This window comes from Tamandua tetradactyla, chromosome 5 (assembly GCF_023851605.1).
Source record: "Tamandua tetradactyla isolate mTamTet1 chromosome 5, mTamTet1.pri, whole genome shotgun sequence".
Taxonomy (NCBI): domain Eukaryota; kingdom Metazoa; phylum Chordata; class Mammalia; order Pilosa; family Myrmecophagidae; genus Tamandua; species Tamandua tetradactyla.
Genome location: NC_135331.1, coordinates 19,803,238 through 19,824,903, shown reverse-complemented (window position 1 = coordinate 19,824,903; position 21,666 = coordinate 19,803,238). Strand labels below are relative to the sequence as shown.

The window sequence follows — 21,666 nt, the reverse complement described above, 5'->3', positions numbered from 1 at the left end:
CAATGAACAAGTAAATCGAAAAATAAAGAGGAAAATTACAGGTCCCATGCAGGAAATGGATCAGGGTGATGTGAGAGCGAGTGACTGGGGTGGGGCAGCTCCCTGGGATGGGGTGGTGGTGTGGGGTCTCTGAGGAACTGAGGCCTGGGGGATGAAGTGGAGCCAGCCCCATGAATCAGCATTAAGAGGGAAACAAGCTGCACATAATGAAAGACCCTTAAGAAGGATTGATCTTGGCATGTTGGCAGCACAGTGAGAAGGCCGGCATGTGGATGCAGCAGAGAAGGAGAGAAGGCCAGCATGTGGATGACATCAGCAAGGCAGCCAGAGGTCTGACGATGTGTAGCTGCGTGGGCCATGGTTAAGAGTTTAGATTTTAATTGCATCTGGAGGCCATTGGAAGGGTGGGTTGGGTTTAAGCAGAGGAATGATGCGTTTCAAGGTAAGTTTTGAGATCACCCTGGCTGCTGTGTGTGTGCTGGAGCCAGGTGAATGTGAAATCAGGGTGTGGCAGGCTGACTACTGGCCCCAAAGAGGTCTCTATCCCGATCCCTGGAACCTGTGAATATGCTGTTATGTGGCAAAAGGGCATCAAGGTAGTAGATAGAATTAAAGTTGCTAATGAGCTGACGTTAATATAAAGAGATTTTGCTGCATCATCCAAGTGGGCCCAATGTAACCACAAGGGTCCTCAAGTGGGGGAAGAGAGAGGCAGAAGAGCAAGAGTCAGAGGGATGTCACTCTGGAAAAGGCAGGAAAATTGGTTTTCCCTTGGAACCTCCAGAAGGAAGCGGCCCTGTTGACACCATGAATTTAGCCCAGAGAGACTCATTTTGGAATTCCTACCTCCAGAACGCTAAGGTAATAAATTTGGGTTGTCACTAGGTTTGTGGTAATTTGCTACAGCAGCAACTGGAAACTAATACACAGGAAGAGCTTTAAGAAGGCTATCAGAATTCTTTTGACAGGTAAGCAACAGAGCCAAGGAAGCACTGGTACCGGCCCAACAAATAGTGATGGGATAGCTACAGATGTTGGGAGTTAGATGCAGTCCTCTTTCATGCTACCCTTCAGATCATTTGTTACCAGGAACTTTCACAAGTTTCTCTAAAGCACAATTAGGCCCCATAAAAGGGATTCCACATCACTCTGGGGAATAAACATTTGGCGGAGGTGTCAGGAGCAGATGGTCTGGGGAAACCAAAATGGCAGGACACTTCCATGAACCAGTGCGTGAGTGTGAACTGGGCAAGTCTACACTCGACAGGAAGAAGGATAGAAGTTGTGAGTGAACCTCTGAAGATTCATGAAGCTCATCTGAGGTTTAGAGCAGAACATAAAATGAAACTCAGATGCCAAACACACACACACACACACACACACACACACACTACAAAGGCAACTTTGTCCTTCCCTTTCCTAACCACTGATAACAAAATCCCTATCGGAAAGGAAACTGATTCTTTTATGTGGCTTCTCCAGCAATGTGGGATGATGTGTCTCTCTTTTTCCGTCAAAGCCACAATTCTACAGGTCTGGGTTCTGGAACCTATTTTTATAGGGTAACTCCCCAGGCTGGCTCCCTATTCAACGTCCATTGGTATTTTTTCAATTCTGATAGTAACCAATGGATATGGACACTGTCTTAGAAAAAAAAGACTTCTCTTCTTTCCTTTTTTTTCTTATTATCAGTGGCCCCAAACCATTTCTTATATTTAGAAGCCTGGGTCTAGAGTTACGTATCAAGATACATGCACAGTGCTGTTTTGCTGAATGCAGCTGTCATGGTGTAAGCCAGAGATAATTTGCTGATCCAGGAGCTGAGGCCAGCGAGTTTACGTCTGCATCTGCTTCTGCCCATAACTTGCGGGCAAAGACAGGACAAATTCAAGAGCTGTAGTGATATCGGTCTTAGCAATGGAAAAAAGTGTGGGACATGGGCACTTGCTCCCTGAGCTTTCTTCCCTCTGATGCAGCCAGCACTGCTTCTCTGTCATCCTGTAACACTTTATTTATGCCTCAGTCTTAGGACTCCCACCTTTCCTTCTAATTGCTTGTGTGCATACTTGTTTCCCCCAATAGAACCCTGCGTCTCTCAATCATATTTGAACTTGCAAAGCCTAGACTGGTTCTGATGGTAGACCAGGTGTTTGCTAAGTATTGGTCAACTGAGGAAATGGCTGAGAGCAACAACATAATGGGGAAATTACTCAAAAAGCTATTAGATTACGTTTGTCCTGCTTGTGAAAGGAAGAGTAAGAAGCAACATCATGTGGACAGTGGTTATTTTTTTCTGTCCAGCTTCTGTTTCTTCTTCTGATAAAAGCACTTTGGGAACCACTCTTTCCACACCCTCAATCCATTACGTTTGGGTGGAGGTGACTTCAACCTCAGCTCCAGTGGCTGGATCATGACTCAGGCCTGGCCAAAGAGGGAACCACCACCACCCTGCCACAGTATCCATTCATCCTGGTAGGATGGTTTGTTGGTGGCCGGTCTCCATTCTATGGGTCTGTTTCTGTTCCGAATCAATTGTGCATTATTTTCAAGTTTTTCTTTTCTCCAGGAGCTATTAAGGGAGAGGCAGTTCATTTTCACAGGCACTGCTAAATTGGTAGGAGGAAGGTGGGGCTGCTGCGAGCCATCTTGCAACTATGAAGCCAAAACTAGCTCCGAGAAAAGGAGGCTGAAAAAAGAAGAGGGTCTGAGTACCACGATCCAGCTACATCTGAAGCTATTCCTGGAATTCTCAGTTATATGAGCCAGTAACCTCTGCTTTTTGCTCCAGCCAGTTTTTGACACAGGCTACCGAAGGTGTCCCTCATCCCCCTTCCTCTAATTGTGCTTTTCTGGAGAGGAGCAGAAGCAAGTTCAGCTTTGCAGAAAGCCCTGGGGAAGATCTTCATCTCATTTTGCCAAGTTTCAAGGTCTTTGCTAGACCCCCTCTCTACTTGGAAGATGTACACAGTGACAGATTTTCCTTCCTCATTTTAGTTGGACTTTGGTGGGGCCGACATTTTTAAGGGCCGGAAGAAGACCGCTTCAAGCCGGAAGTTAGTTCAGAGTTGATGCCTCTCTAGCCACCCCATCCTCGCCAACTCCCTTTCCCAACCACCTCTCTAGCCACGCGACCGCTCTATGGTCGGCTGGGATGGGTGAGCTCCGGTGGTTATGGGAACATTGGACAGGTCGGGCAGCCCGAGAAAACACACTTTACACACCATGGTCAGCAGGCTTGCTTCATTTTTATTCTGCCTCTCAGCAACACTTTCATTTGATTTGGGTAAAAGACCACAGACAAACACCACAAACACAAAACAAGATGTCAGAAACAGACATCAGTGTCCAACGTGCAGGGCCAACGCTGGAACCTGTGTGAGCTGAGAACCTACGTGTCTGACTCAGATGTCCCCCCCCCCCCCCCCCCCAGCTGGCTCATGCTGGACATCTAGGTGAAGCGACAGGTGGAATCTGATGCCCATCTCCTTTTTTGGGGAGTGGGGTGGGGATTAGGTTCCAGTGTTTTAACAAATTGAGATTCACAATAGTACCAAGAACAAGGCTTTGCATTTTGCACAGCACTTAGAGTTTGCCCCCGGGGCGTTCTCATCTACTCTGGCAATTCTCACAGCTATACGGGGAGGTAAGTAGGCGGCTGTCCTTGTCTCCAGTTGCCAGTGAAGACATTTGAGGCAAAGAGAGGCTGAAACATTTGCCTAAAATCGGCCTGCATGGTTAGTTAGTGGCAAAAAAGGGATTGGAACCCAGGTATCCTGGCTCGTAGCCTCTGGTTCATTCAATTAGAATAAGCTGCCTTCTCTTTCTGCTTAAAAGAGTCAGTTACATTGTCATGGGTCTCTCCAAAGTTATTTCTTAGGGTGACTGATTTTTGCCGTACACATATATATCACCAGTCAGCCTCATTTTTTCTTCTTTGAGTCCACTTACTTTTCTTAAAGAAGTTTATTTGAAAAGGAAATCTCTATCACTTCCATAAGTGGAAAGCCAGACGTAGAAGGTAATATATAAAAAAACAAATACGTGAAAACAATGTGATTAAATTCTGTTTAGACAGAAGGCTGTCAACCTGAGGCCTGCTCTTTCTTTGTTAAAAAGGGAAATGAGGGTGGGCCACAGTGGCTCAGCAGGCAAGAATGCTCACCTGATATGCCAGAGGACCCGGGTTCGATTCCCGGTGCCTGCCCATGTTAAAAAAAAAAAAAAAAAAACAGGGAAATGAGCCCTAATGTCAGAAAGGCGCTAAGGAACTGCTAGCATTGAACAGAGCCTTTCTTCTTCCTGTGATCAAGATTGCAAACTAATAGAAAACAGGGAAACTTTCTTCAGGATTGGGTCTATGTAAAATTATCTTGTATACCACCAGTGGTACACGCCTCGCAGGCTGGGAGTTGCGGGGTTAGCATGCGCTGGCAGCATTGAACCAATACATTCACACCTAAAGGGTTTACATTTGACAGGAAAAAAATACAATGGGTAGCATCCAGGAAAATCAAAGCTCTTGCCTGAGACTTGATTAAAAAAAAGAGGTTGATAAAAGCACATTCCATAATCACAGCCAGTTTATTCTCTAAAATGGGATGGAAAAGGTGCTCCTGTGTCTACAGTTGACCACTAAATACATTTCCGGGGTGTGCTGGAAGAGTGAGGTGTGGTCAAGTTGAGCAATGATGGATGCAAGCAAAGGGGCAGTGCATTTAGGAAAAGTCAAGACCAAGACAAAGGCAGGGAGCCCCTTGGCTTGAGTTTTTTTTTTTTTTTTTTTTAAAGGAAAGACAGAGAGAAGGAAGGAAGGAAGGAAGAAAGGGAAACATTTTTAAACATTTTCTTGTTTTATTGTATTCTGTTTCTCCGTTTTTGTTACATGGGCTGGGGCCGGGAATCGAACCGAGGTCCTCCGGCATAGCAGGCAAGCACTTTGCCCGCTGAGCCACCGCGGCCCGCCCTTGGCTTGAGTTTTTGATGCCCAGATGGGTGATCTGTAGGGGTGGGGATGGGGGTAGAGGGTGGAGGACTGAAGGAGGATGAGTTACTGACGATTGGGGTGAACCCACAGCATGTAAAAATAAAAAGGGGGAAAATCCACAAATTCACAACTATTTTAGAGAACTTTAAACATCCTGCAATTGTTTGCCCTCAGCATCATAAACACCAGGACCCAGTAACTCTTCCTAGAAACCTCCCTTGTTCCCCAAATAGGTATAGTCCCCTCTCCCCCCATTTAAAAGCAATGATGGGGGCAGGGTGCAAGGGAGCTCAGTGGTAGGATTCTCACCTGCTATGCACCAGACCCGGGTTCGATTCCCAGCCCATGCACTTCCCCCAAAAACAAACAAACAAAAAATTCAACAGATGGTGCTGCAACAACAGGATACTCGCACGGAGAAAGAACGAAATGTGACCCTGCCATAGAGCATACAAAAAAGTAATAATAGTAATAAATAAAAGCAATGGGATTTTTTGAGGCTCATCACTGGAGAAGAGGAGTGGAGCAATGGAAACACTGAGATTTCTTTTCTTATTTTTTTCCCTTCATTTACAAATCAGACTGGCTGATCTGGCTATGATGCTTGGTTTTCCCAAATGTTGGACTTTTTTTAAAGTTAATTTGCCAGGGACCTGCCTCTGGAGAAAAGATTTCACAGTCTGAAGTCAAGGATCCATTCCTCAGAAACGCCTTTGGGGTGTGTTTGGACGAGGTCCACCCTGCACGCTCTCACCAGCCGCTGGCTTCTCAAGCTCTGTGTGGTACAAAAACAGAGAGAGAAAGAGGCAAGGGTAGTGTGACAGCCGCTCTGTGGCTCACTTTCTTGGCTTAAAGACAGCCTTCTTTTTAATGACCATCACTCCGTTTAAACAAGTGCTAAATTGGACTAGCAGGTGGGTCTACTTACTTTTGACTCAAAGCACTGACTTCATTTGGAGCCATATATTCTGTCTGGAAAATATATTAGGTTCACATGGCACATGCAAAAAATGTCAAATGATACAGATGCAGCAAAAAATGCCTCTTGAGCATCTCTGAATCTCATTCTCCTCGCCAAGGGTTAGTAGCATGATGAGCGGTTTGGCATGCATCCTTCCAGGCATTTTTCTCTCCATTTAAATGCATGAATATGCACTTAGAGGTTATATACTTGTGTGTGTGTGTGTGTGTGCAATTTTTATGTAAATGGGATCATGCTGTCCATACTGTTCTGAAATTTTAAGATACTTACTCGTTCATCTATGCAACAAATGATTTTAAAGCACTTGCTACATGCTGGGCATTGTTCTAGGTGCTGAAGATAAGAAAAAAATCAAACAGCCAGCAGTTACATAGAGAGTACAGTGTGACAGGCACCGGACTTTACATATATTATCTCAACTTAATCTTCACAAACACCCTATGGGGCAGGTACTATTATCACCCCCACTTTGTAGACGAGAAAACTGAGGCACAGATTGGTTAAATGACTTGCCTAAAGTCACGTAGCTGCTTAGAGGTAGAAGCCTGATATAAATTCCAACAGTCTAGCTTCAGAAGAGGCACTCTTAAATGCCAATGTTGGAGGCAGTGACAGAAATGAGAATGTGCCTGGCGTTTTCAGCCCATTAGGGCCAAACAGACCATAAACATGTAAATAAATGATCTGTCAGGGAGTGATAAGTGCTAATAAGACAAGTAAATTTGGATAAGGGGACAGAGGGAGGGAAGGTGGGTGCTATTCTAGAGAAGGTGGCCAGGGACAGCCTCTCTGCTAAGCTAATATATGAGCCAGCACCTGAAGGAGAGATGGGTGCAAACCATATGGATATCAGGAGGAAAAGAGTTCCAGGTAGAGGGAACAGCACGTGCAAAGGTCCTGAGGCAGGAGCATGCTTGTGCGGCTTATAGAAGAGAGAGGACTCTCTCAGTGTCGCTGCAGTGCAGTGAGTGAGCAGGACAGGGCTGGAGAATGAGGATGGAGAGGTCATAGGAAGGAAGGTATTTCTGTATTTAAGCTGCAGTGTAGGATTCCAACCTACACATAAACCACTGCTGAACCATTCTCCCACTGATGGACATTTAGGTCGTTTCAAGGTTTACCTTATTTCAGACAGAGCTACAGTGAGCATCGGTGCACATCTGTGATTCCAGCCTGGCCCTAAAGATACCAACACCCACCCTATCACTGGACAGTCTAACTTAATTGTCCAGGGTGGGCCCTAGGCATTGGTATTTTTTTTTAAGTTTCCAGGTCATTCTAACATGCACCTGCGTCCAGGGTGAGCCTTAAGAAGTGGAATTGCTGGTCTGGCTGATACACAGGTTTTAAAGTCTATCAGATCCTTCTAAATTGACCTCCCAAAACACTATTCCAAGTTGCTCCTCCCCCAACAGTGTGGTACCCATTTCTTCATATCCTGGCCAACCATCTTTTGGTTGTTTGGTAATTTTTCAAAGTAGTAGACAAAAAAAATTCATTGCTGCTTTAATTTGCATTTCCACAGTTACCAGTGAGGCTGAACATCTTTTTTTTTATGTTTATTTTGATTTCTTAGTCAGTGTCCCACCACCAGCCTCTGTCCTTTCAAAGCAAAAATCTTTCCAGGTTTGGCTGTTGACTTATCTCTACCTCAACCTACCTGACCTTCTGGAAATGGGTATATGTAATCCCCATTTTTCACCATGGACTCATAAAACTTTCCTTGCAAAATAATTACCAGGAAGTCTTACACCAGACAATAATACAGGGATGGATTTGCTTTTAGGTTTTTTGTAAAAAAGCCGTTTTTTCGCTTATTGCCCACCTTGGTAGATATGGTTACTTGCAATCCTAAAACAACTGAAGGTGTTTTGAGGACTGGAAATGACCCATTTCCGGTTGCTTAAAAGAGAGACGCTTTCCTAGGGCAGGTTGGGTTCATGTCTGTTCACCCTGTGCCTGCTCATGGGACATAGTGGTGGGACCCTTAACCGGGTTTAGAGGCCAAACAAACCCTTCCTTAAGGGAAACCCTGGACCATGAATATGCTTATGGGTAAGAATGACCAAGAAGCACTTTTGATATATGATGGGGTGTGCGCCTGACTAATTAGGTACTTGCAAGCCTACTCAGAGATGTAAGTTCAGGGGACCTACGTTGTATGTGTCTGTAACTTAGGACAGATCAACTATTTGCATTCTTCAAAAAGGAAAAACCAACCATTCGGAGGGAGCTGGAGACTCTGGCCACCATGCCACTCAATGCTCATGAGAGAGGGAGAGGTATGTGCCACCTTTTCCTTCTGTGTGAGCCTGGAGCGGGGTACCAGTGTTGAAACACGTGCCATGAGCTCTGAACGGCCAACTACTTCAGCCGATGCTCAACTCAAGCAGCAGCAACTTCTTCTGACACTGGAAGGCATGCTTATGTGCTGGACTCATCAAAGACATGACGTGCGAGTGTCCAATATGGCGCCTTCCTAAGGTTTCCCCCAAGTAGTTTTGATTTTACTCAATGTTTGCCTTCTGCCCTGACATTAGAATCTAACCCCCAAATAAGATGAAGCTCACCATATCTCCACAGTCACCTGAGAATGTCATTCGTCATGTTTGCAGTAGAGAACATGTGTCTCCCTCACACCCAGTGTCAGGGTCCATTGGGTGTGTGGCTACCAAAGTTCCACTAAATTCCATGGAGCCAAGAAATCCCACCTGGGCATCAGATACGTGACCATGAACCTGATCATGATGGAGGGGGGCGTGGAATGAGGAAACTTGGGGTGTATGTTAACTTTCCAGGGAGTAGGGGAAATAGCTGAAGCTTCAACTGGGTATCTTAGGGATATGCAAAAGGTCTTTTTGTGGTGCGTGCCCACACAAATGAGAATGCTGAATAAATGCAAAGCCCTAGAACAGTGGTTCTGCAACATTAGAATACTTCAGTTTTTTTTTTGCTGGCGCAGTGTGTTTGTGAAAATGCCTATTCCAGGGCCCCACTTCCTGTGATTCTGACAGGGCAGGTCTTGAGTAGGGTCCAGGAATCTGCATGTTTATAAGCATTCCAAATGATTCGTTTGCATGTGACCCTGAGACCCAGGCTGTGAGAAACACTGAGTAAAAGAGTTGACCTCGTCTGAAGTTTCAAGGCACTAGAAGAAAGTAAAAGTCTGCAGACAAGTTGGTTTAGCCTAGAGACTTGAATGATTAGGATTGATAAATGGATTGCTGTGGTATTTAAACATTTCACTTCTCTGTGCTCCATTTCTCCACCTTCCGTAGAAACTTGAAGGCAGAGGATTTTCTGACATTGAGAGACTCCACATTTCTGATTCCTCCTGCACAGAACAGTTCTGTCAATGCAGCACTCAACCCAAAGCTGCTGAATTTTTTAGTTTGGAAATCCCCGGCTCTTATGGATTTGATGCCATGAGATCCCATCTTTCTTTGCCCCACCCACCAAGGGGGTTACATCTATCCTGTAAAATTAGGACACATGAGACCTTTTTATGAGCTAGGGTATTGACTACCATGATCTAAGGCTTTTTCAAGAAAATAAAATGTCTGGGATTTCAACCATTTGGGGAAGAAGAGATCGGTTGCAGTTTTCTTGCTAAGGGTGAAGAAAAACTTTTTAAAAGGCAGGCACTTCATTTTTAAAAGGCAACAGTTTCCTTTTGGCATTATTTTTGAATGACTTGTAACTTAGAAAACTCAAGGCTTTTTTTTTTTTTTTTTTTTTGCCACCTCCTGGCTTTTCTCCTTTCAAGTCAAACTTTTTCCAGCCTCTCAGTGGAAGTCCTTGCTGCGTTTTGGATTTTTACAGAAAAGTCTCCCTGTGTGTACATCTGCCATGTGGTCACTTTATTCCCCTCCTTGGCTTCAAGTTCAATCAAACAAATCAGGATGTTTGCTGATGGAAATGAAAACTGACCACTCTGTTAGTGGCACCCTTAGAACAGTCTTCCTTTTGCACTTTGGAGGGAAGAGGTTGTATATTCTGTCATCTACCTGCATCCCATCTCCAGGTGGGATGGGTGGGTGGGAGCTGGGAAAATTCAGATTCTTGGGCCTCACACTGACCTAGCTACGTGCTTGGGATTCTTCTGGTCAGGACTCAGAAGTAACTTTTTTTTTTTTTCGTGCATGGGCAGGCACCGGGAATCAACCCCGGGTCTCCGGCCTGGCAGGCGAGAACTCTGCCTCTGAGCCACCGTGGCCCACCCAGATGTCAACTGCTTTTAAACTCCCAGGTAATTGGTATGCAGCCCAAAGTCTGGAAACCTCTCTTTTTAGAACTTCCCCTTTTGCCATTCCATTCCTTCAGTAAGCTAGGGCTGGGAGTGTGTATTTCAAAGGATTACTGAGGAATGGGCCTTCTTGTTATTTGTCTTAACAGAAAGATGGAATTGATTTAGTTCTCTAAAGGCTGGTTCTAATCTCTCTTTCACACACACACACACACACACACACACACACACACACACACACGACACAATCTTTAAATCTTGAATTTCTCTGTGGGATTCCAATTCTGGAAAACTTTTTGTTTTCTTTGATGATATGGAAGAAAGGATATGTAAAAGGAAACCGAGCGCACAGATGGGGAGATAACTGTATCCTCATTTTACAGCTGGGCCATGGAGGTGCAGATAGTTTAATAACTTGCCCAGGTAGAGCTAGGATCTGAGTCCTGTTAGAACTGGTGCTGAAATCCAGGCTCTAACCACTGCAGACAGCGCCAGCTCCCATTCACATCTTTTATTGCTGTGAATAAAACCCCAACCACAAGCACACGTACATAAATACTTCCTCCCCAGAGAGAAACATTTACATCTAGAGTGGAGAAAGGGCCATGTATAAAGACTTTTGGGTCCCTTGAAAAGCTTCTTCGATGGTGTTCTCATGTGAAACTGATCTTTGGAAAGCCACACTGTCCATATGAGAAAGCCAAGTGGGAAGTAACCAGGCTGCAGATGTGCTTTTAGTTTTTGTTTTGTTTGGGGCCCTCACATGTGTTAAAGCGATGTGAAATGGTTGCCAATGTCTAAAAATCAGGAGATTGACCTAAAAACTCAGCCTTCCAATTTTTCTTGATAAATGGGCTATACAGGTTATGCGTTTTAAACGGTTTCTGATTTGACCTGGAACAGAGTGGCCACTGCCCTCTATGAACTGTGCTCTCCAATTTACCACAGTCCCCGCCATTCCCTATTGTCCTACAGCCGGGATACTTTGTTCATGTATGTTACTTGGCTGACCCCTTCAGTCCTGTGACTTTGTGACTCCTGGCTCTGACTTACACGCTTCTGGGGATTGAAAATATACCATACTACCCCGTCGATAAATTCTAGGGTTTTCCAGAAGGCGAACACCATCTACTGACTTTTGCTACTGGGGGTACTAGAAGAGACACAATGGCTAAGAGGCAGTGCAGCCTTGTGGTCAAGAATACAGACTCCAGAGCCCATCCATCCCAGGTTTAAATCCCACCTTCACTACTAACTAGCTGGGAGACCTCAGGCAAGTGACTTCACCTCTCTGAGCCTCAGTTTCCTCATCTGTGAAATGGGGGCAGTAATACCTACCTCCTGGAGTTGCTGTGAGTGTTCAAAGAATTAATTTCACATAAAGAGTTCAGGACAGCACCTTGCATATAGCAGGGTCTAAGTCAGGTGCCAGCACCTATTATTTTAACCCACTTAGTTCCAACACTGATCTGGGTGGTACACCTTTTCACGAGGTCCTTTGCACTTGGTTCATGAAAAGACTTGGACTGTGTTTACTGGCTTCTTCCTAAATTTTGAGGTCTTTTCCTAGTAATGGTGATAACAATGGTAATAATAGTCTTAATCAATGGTTTACGTTTTCAAGCACAGACTAAAGAACAGCCACAAAGCTGGACACATTCTTTGTCATCTAAATTAGTCTTTGCAATAGCTTTATGAGGTGGTTACTGCTCCATTTCACAGCTAAGGAAACTGAGCTTGAGGGAGGTTAAGCAATGAGCTGATGGTCTCTCGATGAATAAGTGGTAGAGGGAGGTTTTGAGCTCAGGCAGTCTAGTGCCAAAACATGCACCGTGAACACCCATATACTCTGTGGCCCTGTCTTTAAACACACCTGAGCACTTCATTCCTTGTTGAAAGACTAAAATCAGATGCATTCACCCCTATTCTTTCACCATCTTCCCCTTCACCGGCCAACATCACCGATGTGACATCTTGCAAGCAAGAATCTTTGCTGTTTCTTTGCTGTTTCAGGATCCCTTTCTCTTCTTTTTGGACAAAGCTACCTGCTTTTCCCTTTGTGCCATCCCCTATTTCAACGTCTCCCCTTCTCTCTAACTGCCTCTGATTTCTCCTGGATCTGGCTTGTCTGATAGGAAGTTGATTAGGCTGTACCATCCGTTCCCATCTTGATTCCCAAGGTCGGGGTGGGGGCGCTGATTTGGCTGGCTAGAGGGTGCCCCCTTCCTCCCTCATCCTGCCCGGGTGAGCCCTTCCTGGAACTGAGGGCCTTTGGCCAGAGAGGCTGACCTCATTTAGACACCAAGGGTGTAGGAGGAACTGTGCTTCTCTGGCAGAAGAGCCAAAGGGTTCCTCAAGGTTTTTTTATCTGTCTTGCCGGAAGTTACACAACAGGACAGAGATGGATGTGGATTGTCATTTCTGGGTCTAGGCTGTCCATTGCCACATCTCGCCACCTGTCAATCCCCAGATGGATGGTGTCATCGGTTCTAGCAGATGAATCCCCATCTCAGCTGGTTAGAGATGTCAGAGTAAACCTGCCCAAACCCAGAGGGAAGCATCAATAGCGTCCATCTCCTTAGGTGATGAGAGCTCATTGGCAATATTAAAAATATGAGCTGACCTTCCTGCCTTTAAACTTAGAACAAACTAGGTTAGTTTAATGCAAAACCACATAGGAAATCTTTTAGCAAGTCAGATGGTAAGGCAGAGCAAGCCATGATTCCAGATACCCTGTTTACTCATCCACACGTCCTACCCTCTCACTGTTAGATAGGACTATGTGGCTGGTTTTAGCCAGTATGTAGTGAGCAAAAGTGACACCTGTCACTCCAGGGCTGAGGCAGTGAAAGCCCTGTGAGATGATTCTCTGGTCTTCTGCATCCCCTGCAGAAGGAAGCCTCAAGTTCTAGATCAAGGGTTGGCAAACTACAGCCCATGGGCCAACCACCTGTTTTTGTAAACAAAGTTTTATTGGAACATAGCCATGCTGTTCATTTACGTATTGCCCATGGCTGTGTATATGCTAAAATGACAGAGTTGAGTAGTTGTGACAGAGACTAGATGGCCTGCCAGGCTTAAATATTTATTACCTGGCCCTCGATGGAAACTCTTCATTGAGGCTTTTCTGGTGAAGGCAGCTCCAAGATGGCGGAACTTCCTATAGCCTGGGACCCTGAATGACTGTGTGGAGGAGAGACCTCCTACTGACCCCTGCAGGCCATGAACGGGCTGACGACCGACCCTTTCGTTTGGGATTATTTACTACCAGAGTGCAACTTCACCTATCCTAACAGACTGGCCACTCAAGAAAAGGCATTTGAGATTGGGAGATTAAAAAAGTCTACTTACTTCCTTGTGAAGTGAACTACGCAAGAAATGCCAATGATGAGAAGGCCAATGATGATGGAGGCGATGGCCACCCACTTGGCATTCCGCCCAAGGCGCATGGCTCCTTCGACATCTCCGTTGTTGTAGCTGTTTAGAGACTGTGGGACACAAGGAAAGAACGGGTGATGACAGACAACCCACAAGGAAAGACCTCTTGTTTCACCAGGCCCTGAGAGGCACCTGGTAGCTTTCTTCTTGACGTCACACTGCTGAGCCTTCCCTGATCTCCTTGTCCCCCTTCTATCTCTGGATAGCTCTCATCTTCACATCTACCCATAGCACATTAAAATGATTATGCCTCCCCCACTTGAGTGCGGGTGCTATGTGGACAGGGACCATTCTCAGTCTCAATTGGCACAGTCTACCAGAGCCCAGTGCAATGCTGGTCAGGTAGGAACTGCTTGACAGATATCTGTAGGATGACGGAACGACTGGGCATATCTGTCTCATCCCCTAGAACATGGGTTGGCAAACTATTGCCCACGGGCCAATCCAGCTCGCTGCCTGTTTCTGTACATAAAGTTGAACTGGAACATAGCCGGGCTCATTTTGTTGAAATATTGTCTGAGGTTACTGTGGCATGACAATGACAGAGTTGAGCTGTGGGGACAGAGCATGCACAGCCCACAAAGCGTAAAATAGTTACAATTTGGTCCTTTACAGAAAAAGCTTGCCCACCCCTGCACTAGAAGGTGAGTCTGTGGGGTCAGGGACCTTGGCTGACTTTTTTCACCTCTGTGCCCAGTCAAGGCTGACATTCAACGGGCATCTCTTTATATGGTTTCATCAGCTGTTCAAATAGTGAACAACTTCTGAACTGGCCGGTAAAATGGCAACTGTCCTGAGACCCATCCCTTCCCTTTGTCCTGGCCATCCTGATCCCTCCACGGCCTCTGCCCAGAGTTCCCCATCATCCAGCAACATAAGGGTTAACACTGCCCCCAGCAGAGCATCCCTCTGGGTTCCATGCCCATGTCATACTTGTTAAACATCTTAACCGTTGCTCTTGTGGCCAGTACTTTGAACAATGTCTGGTCCACTGTAGGAGCTGCTCAAGAAACATGTGGGGGCCGCATCGATGAGTGAACATGTCTGTCTTCCCTACAGAATGTGAGTTCATTGACAGACAGCACCTTGGAGTCCCCCAGGCCCAACCCTAGTACCAGGGAGAAGAGGAAGTTCTCAGAGCCTTGCTGTTGGGCCAAAGGCCAGCTGCTGTTCTTCTCCCTTATCTTCAGCCTTCTTTATCCTCCCACTGCTGGCAATCACCCAAAAGTTGGGCTTCAGCCCAAAGAAGACTGGAAGTATGGATTCATGTTACTCCATGAAGACTGGAAGTATGGATTCATGTTACTCCATGAAGACTGGAAGTATGGATTCACGTTACTGTCAGAGGGACTCTATCAGCACCATGAATTGTGACTTCAATGGGAATCTCTAGTCTTGATCCGTAAATCACAGCACTTCAATAATAACTGCTCCTTGTCCTGGACTGTTAGGCAGGACTAGGCGTTGGCAGACAATTAGAAGTCAGAGAAAGAGCCGGGAGACTGCAGAACTTTCTGCTTCTGGGGCCTTCCATTAATTCTTGGATTGGGGCCACCTTTCGTCAGCAGCAGGCTGGGAGACTCAGCAATGAAGACGACTTGCTCTCAGGTTCCTCGTGCGAATGGGAGAGCCGGAATCTGCAGTGACATCAGGGGCTTCCAGCCAGAAAGTTCTGGAATTCTGAGCCCTGAATTCTGGAGTTCTCCACCCTGATTGCACATTAGCACCACCTGGGTAATTATAAAAAACATATAGATGACTGGGCCCCATCCTGGACAGGCTCTGATTTAATTGGTGTGGGGCTCAGGCACCAGTATTTGTTTATAAAGCTCCCCAGGACTGGAAACCTTTGGTCTCGACAGCTATTCTTCAATGTTCTGAAACGTATCAAGACACTCTCCATTTTTGCAGTTATCGCAAGGAAGTAACAGAGCACGAGCTCTAAACTCAGAGACCTGAGTTCAGATTCCATCTCTTACCAGGTGTGAGAAGCAGGCAAGTTATTCAGCTTTCTGAGCCTCAGTTTCCTGTTCTGTAAATTGGAGGCAGTGTTAATAGCACTGATGTCACATTGCAGGATCCAACAAATGAATACATGTAAACAGGTTCATTAGGGCCAAACATATACTCTATGCTTAATAAATGTTAGCTTTTCTGTGAATTGTCACTACCTGCCCCTATTCTTCCTTTAACGCTGAGGTCCTAGGGGAGCAATTGAATCACCTGGGCTGCTTATCAGAATTATAGATAATCAGGCTCCACCCCTTGCCGGGTCAGAATTTCTAAGGACCCAAATCTGAGAAACTGGGCTTTAGAGACTTCATGTTCCAAGTCACTCTGTAGACACTTAAGAATCCCAAATTCTGAGCTTGTGATCCATTTTAGAATTATGTAGACCCTCCCAAACACATCACCATTTTATTGTGCTACCTTGGAAACCGGCAATTCTGAGGCTAGTAATGGTGATGGCTTTGTGTTGCTATAACCGGAGGGGAAATGAGTGTCTCCCTCCCCCCACTTCAGCCCACCCTCTGCAGACACTAACAATCTCCTGGCTGTTTGGAGGAAAACCAATTTTGTGTCCTTAGCAGCAGTGACTGACAAAAGTGGCGAGAACAGCCCGTGTGTGCCCTGCTGAAGGGTACATCTATTGTCCGTGTGCTGTCCAGGTGGGCAGGTGAGATGAGGGCTGGTCCCCGGGCCACCTGAGTTGCTCGCTGTAGGTCATCAGGGTCACGCTGGTGATCTGTCCGAGGGGCATTTGGGAGGAAGCCACGGCAGACCTGCCCAACTTTCATTAGCGGCTGCCAAGCCTGGCGCCATGTTCTCAGTCCTTCTCTCTGCAAACCATCCAATCTTTAGGGCTCATAATGGAGAGGTTGAGTCCATCCAGGAATGGGGTGTGACTGTTGGCTTGAAAAGCAGATGAAAACTCCCTAAGGATTGGGTGTGGACTCTCCTTTCCCTCTGAGTCCTCTTAGGAAGGGAAAGAAGAACCAGAGGGTTTTCTCTGGTTCTTGGAGAAGCTGCCACTGAGGAAATCAGCTGGGGAAATCGGAGGATATGGGGGTGAGGGTGGGAGACTGGAGAGCTTTCAGATTTCACTCTGCAGGAGTTCCATGGGCTGGAGTTCTCAGGCTTAAAGAATGGAGACCTAACATGAAGCAGGAAGGAATTAATCTCCCATCCCCAATCCATTGGCTGTGATTATTTTTGTCTTTCAATTGGAATTGCACACTAAGGGTCTCCTGGCAGATAGATAGGCTGAAATGGCAGAAATGCATTTTAGAGAAAATGCATGGTTTTAAAATCTTTTTCTCAAGAGCTTAAAAAGCAAACTATCCCATCTGGCTTGGTTGAGCTAGTAAGAAACAGGGGATGGCTTAGATATTTAAATGTATATGATCATATAAATTCTTTCAAACATTACAAATGTAATTTATGAACATATAAAATACTAAATGCTATAGAAAAAAAATACAGTAAATAGTGAGCTCTCCTCTTAATCACACTTCCCAGAGACAACCATTGTTAGCAATTTGGTATAGTTGCTTCTAGATTTTTTCCCCATGAATAATATGGAGGGGAAGCAGGGATACATATCTCTGCTTCCATTCTGACTAAGCACATCACATATCACCTTCAGGAGGTAAAAAAAGCAGTTTGCATGCTGAGATAAACCAAGAATAAAAGGGTCAGCCTGTCTAGCCTGGACCCCTTGAATATTGCAACCTCGAGCATTTCCCATAAATCTTGGCAAAGACAATTTCACCCTTGCCTTTTGCAATGCTGGTGCATAAACATAGGTTGTTTCCTTTGTAGCTATTGTAATCTTGTGAGAAGGATGCTACTTTTTTGAATAGACTAATATAAAATTGGGTATCATTGGAAATTTTAAATGTGTTTCTTTTAGATGCTTGTTGTGCTTTTTATCTGGTCAGCCAGTTCTTCTGAAGTTGGATTCCCTTGCATCTCTTTGTCAAGTAAAATTTTTCTTTTCCTTTTAAAATGCACTGGCCTCTGAGTCTTTCTTTGCCAAAGAATAAAGGTAATAGATAGCATTTATTGCCAGGCACTGTGCCAAATACTTTTCAAGCATTATCTCATTAATCTTCATAACAACCCTATGAGAGAGGTGCTTTATTGTTTCCATTTTATTGACGGGAAATTGAGGTACATGGAGGTTAAAGTGATTTTCTCAGTCACATAGTTAGTTTGGTTTTGTACTTACATACACGCACACATAAGCACACACACTTTCTGCAGTTGTTTTCCCTTTCTCTTTCTTCCAAAAATATAAATAATATAATATCTTACTGAACTTATTATTCTGCAGCTTGCTTCTTTCCAGTTAATAAAGGGTGGGCAATTTTTCCAAGCCAGGGCTTCAAGTCTATCTTGTTCCCATTTTCTTTCTCCATTAATGATTTAATGTAATGCGTTTCAATTGTAACTTCCTATTATTGAATCATTCTTTTATTCTTGGGAAAAATCTCATTTGGTCAGGGTGCAATCTTGTTTTGTAACTGTTTATTCTGAAATAACTTCATACGCAGGAAACCTGTGAGTATAGTTATCTTGTTCTTTTTAATAGCTTTGTAGTCATCAATTAAATGGTCATTGTGATTGACAGACACAGTTCAGTAACTTAAGTTTGTTGCAGTTACATAATACATGGTAATGGACATCCATATTTTGATATCTTTGCACACATTTGGGCTTCTCCTTAGGATGGATTTCTAGAAAGGCGACTGCTGAGTTACAGGGTATATGCATTTACATTTGAGGAGAGGGAAATTTATACTTCCACCAACAGTAGTAGTTCAATGCCCTTTCCCCCATTTGCATGCCCAAATTGAATATTATCAATCTATTTTTGCCATACTGATAGGTGAAAAAGGAACCTCAAAATAAACATTTCTTTGATTAATGATGAGGTTGAGCCATCTTTTCATCTTTCAGATTCTGGCTCATATATCATCTCCTCAAAGAGGCCTTTTCAGACCAGATTATCTAAAACTGGTCATCTCTCTCTGGTGACTAACACTGTGCCTGGAACATTGAAAAAAGTGTTTATTCAATGAATAAATATATGTATGAAAGAATGTTTATTAATGAAATGAATCTCTTCTTGGAGAATTTAATACTCATGTCCTTTGTCCAGTTTTCTATTGGTTTTTCTTTCTTATTGATTTGCAGGAACTTTTTATATATGATAGACAATACCATACAATATAAAATATAATGGGAGCCACATGAGTAATTTAAAAGTTTCTGGTAATCACATTAAAAATATAAAAATAAACAGGTGAAATTAATTTTAATAATTTTTTTTACATAGCCCAACACATCCAAAATATCATGTCAACCTGTTACACCAGCCACATTTCAAGTGCTCAGTAGTTACACACAGCAGTGACTACTGTACCGAATAGCACAGCAGATAATATCCATTAATCTGTTATATATGTTACAAAATTTTCTCCTAGCTTTCCATTGCCTTTTTAATTTTAGCTTTTTATTTTGATCTGTTTTAAGGCTCACAAGAGGTTGCAAAAAATACCACAGATTTTTTCTTTTTATTACTTTCTCTGAAGTGATGCAAACGTTCTAAAAATGATGATGGTGATGAATGCAGAACTATGAGATGATATTGTGAGCCACTGATTGTATACTATGTCTGGGCTGTATGTGTGTGGAGATTTCTCAATAACAATATTGAAAAAAAAATACTATAGAGAGTTCCTGCGTATCCTTCACCCAGTTTCACCCACTGGTGAGATCTTACATAAACACAGTAAAAACTTGGTCAAAATCAGAAAATTGACATTAGTATAATAGTATTAACTTAGGTTCACACCATATTTGTATTTCAACAGTTTTTTCTCTTTTGTGTGTGTGTGTATGTGTGTGTAGTTCTATGAAATTTTAATACATTTGTAGATTCTACCAGGATAGAGAAATGCTCCATCACCACAAAGATGTCCCCTCAGGTTGTCCTTTATAAACCACACCCTTGCCCATTGTCTTTTAAAATATATTTGTGGTGCTTGGATACGTCCTAGAGTTCCTTTCCAAGTTGTAGGTCTCATAATTTCATGAACCAATCACCCTTCTATTAAGGCACTGAGTGGCCTGTTGCTGCAAAGTATATTAAAAAGGAAGGACCTTTTGCCTCTTTCCAGTTTTTCCCTCCTCCATGATGGCAAAGGGACCTTCGTAAGAAATGTAGAACAGGCTTTCATCACACATTTTTATAAAGCACTCAAGAGTCTCCAGCAGTGTCTTTTCCCTTCCCTCGGGGCCTGGGGTCCTGCTGGCAGGTGTCACAGTCATTATAAAACCTACCGAGAGGGGCCAGGTTTGGAGTGAGCAGAGGTCACACTTCCGAAAGAAAAGCCGGCAAGTTCCTTTCTCCAGGAGTAACTACTAATGACGTGACTGTCACCGCATCTGGTTATTTCAAGCTTATTTATACACCTCTTCCCTGGATGGACGCATGATACTCAAATACCTATGGAAGGAAAGTTGCTCAGGAGCCAGAAATGAGGGTAAGTGTTTCTATGCTGAACTGAAAAAGGTGGTAGAGGGAGCAGCAAGCTCTCAGAGTGAGAACGTGCAGCAAGGACTTCCCACTACGTGTCCGAAGCTCCAGGCAGCTCCTGGTACCCCCACTTCAAACAAGGGGAGACCCCAAGATACTCTCATGAATTTTGGTAACTAGAGTTGAACGCCAGTAAGTCCAATGGTCTAGGAATTTATGACGCTTCACACCACACGGTTAAGCTGCTCCACTGTCCTGATCTGGAAAATTACAGAAATTCTGTCCCTTCCCTCTGGTTCTTAGAGCAGAATTCTTTGCATCCCACGTAGTACCAGATACATACAGCACCGTCTATTGGGTTGCAGTCAAGTGTAGACCTAAGATGAAATTCTCTAAAGTTATACTTTTTATATTCCCCTATTATTAATGGTTCCCAACCCTGGCTGAACACCAGAGTTACTGGGGGGAGGGGGGAGGCTTTTTAAAAAATCCTATGTCCAAACCTCACTCAGATCAGTGACTCAGCATCTCTGGGGGTGGTGGGACCTGAGATCAGCATTTAAAAAATAAAATCTTCCCAGGTCCTTCTGAGGGGCAGCCAGAGCTGAAAAGCCATTGTCCTGGGTAGAAGTCCAGTTATCCATCCATCCACCCACCCACCCATCTACTCAACCATTTAAGAACTACTAACTGAACACCAGCTACATGCCAGGCATTATTCCCTGTCCTCATGGACCTTACATTCCAGTGGGAATAGGAAAAAAAAAACAACTCAATGTGCAAACAAACCAGGTCATACAGAATATTCCTAAGCCAAGAAACAGGATGACGTGTTGCTGAAGAGTGGGTGAGGATGGGAGATGTAAGGTGGTGGGGCGCTCTCTCTGAGGATGGAGCCATTAGACTGAGACCTGAAAACTTGGGAAGAAGCCAGACCTGCAAGAAGCCAGGGCAACAGCATTGCCTGGCAGAGAGAACAGCACCTGTGCACGTGCAAAGGCCCAGAGGCAGAGAGTACTTCTTTGTTGAAGGGACCTAAAGAAAGTCAGAGTCGCTGAAATGTAGAAGCAAAAGAAGAGAGAGAAAGAGAAATGAGAAGAGGCTGGAGGGGTAGCCAGGGGCTCTATTTATAATAATAATTACTTTCATCACATGAAAGTAATAGTTAACATTACTTGAGCATCTGGTGTGTACCAGGCTGTGGGTTAGGGACTTTATGTGTTTCATATAACTGAATCTTCACAGTAACTCTTATGGGGGCTAGAAGCGATTTTATTTCCCATTTTACAGGTGAGAAAACTGAGACTCAGTGGGAAGCACATGAGATTTCTTCTTTCCAAGGCAACTTACAAAGGGGGCTACCAACTTAAGCAAAAGATAGTGAGTTCACTGAGGAAGTCCCTACTTACTATTTCATTATGTCCAAAGAACCTAGCAACTTGATTTGAAATACTGTTGACAACTAGTCCCAG

The 21,666-nt window shown here is 44.3% G+C and overlaps 1 protein-coding gene across 1 annotated transcript in view; it reads right to left on the bottom strand.

Moving 5' to 3' along the window:
• Positions 1-3,081: 3,081 nt before the first annotated feature.
• Positions 3,082-21,666, bottom strand: part of TMEM233 (transmembrane protein 233) — a 37,792-nt gene continuing 19,207 nt past the window's right edge. Inside the window, exons 2-3 of the mRNA XM_077159978.1 lie at positions 13,564-13,700; positions 3,082-5,759 (exon numbers count right to left, since the gene is read on the bottom strand). Of these exons, the coding sequence (XP_077016093.1) occupies positions 5,753-5,759; positions 13,564-13,700 (144 nt within the window). The 3' untranslated portion in view covers positions 3,082-5,752. The remainder of the gene's footprint in view (positions 5,760-13,563; positions 13,701-21,666) is intronic.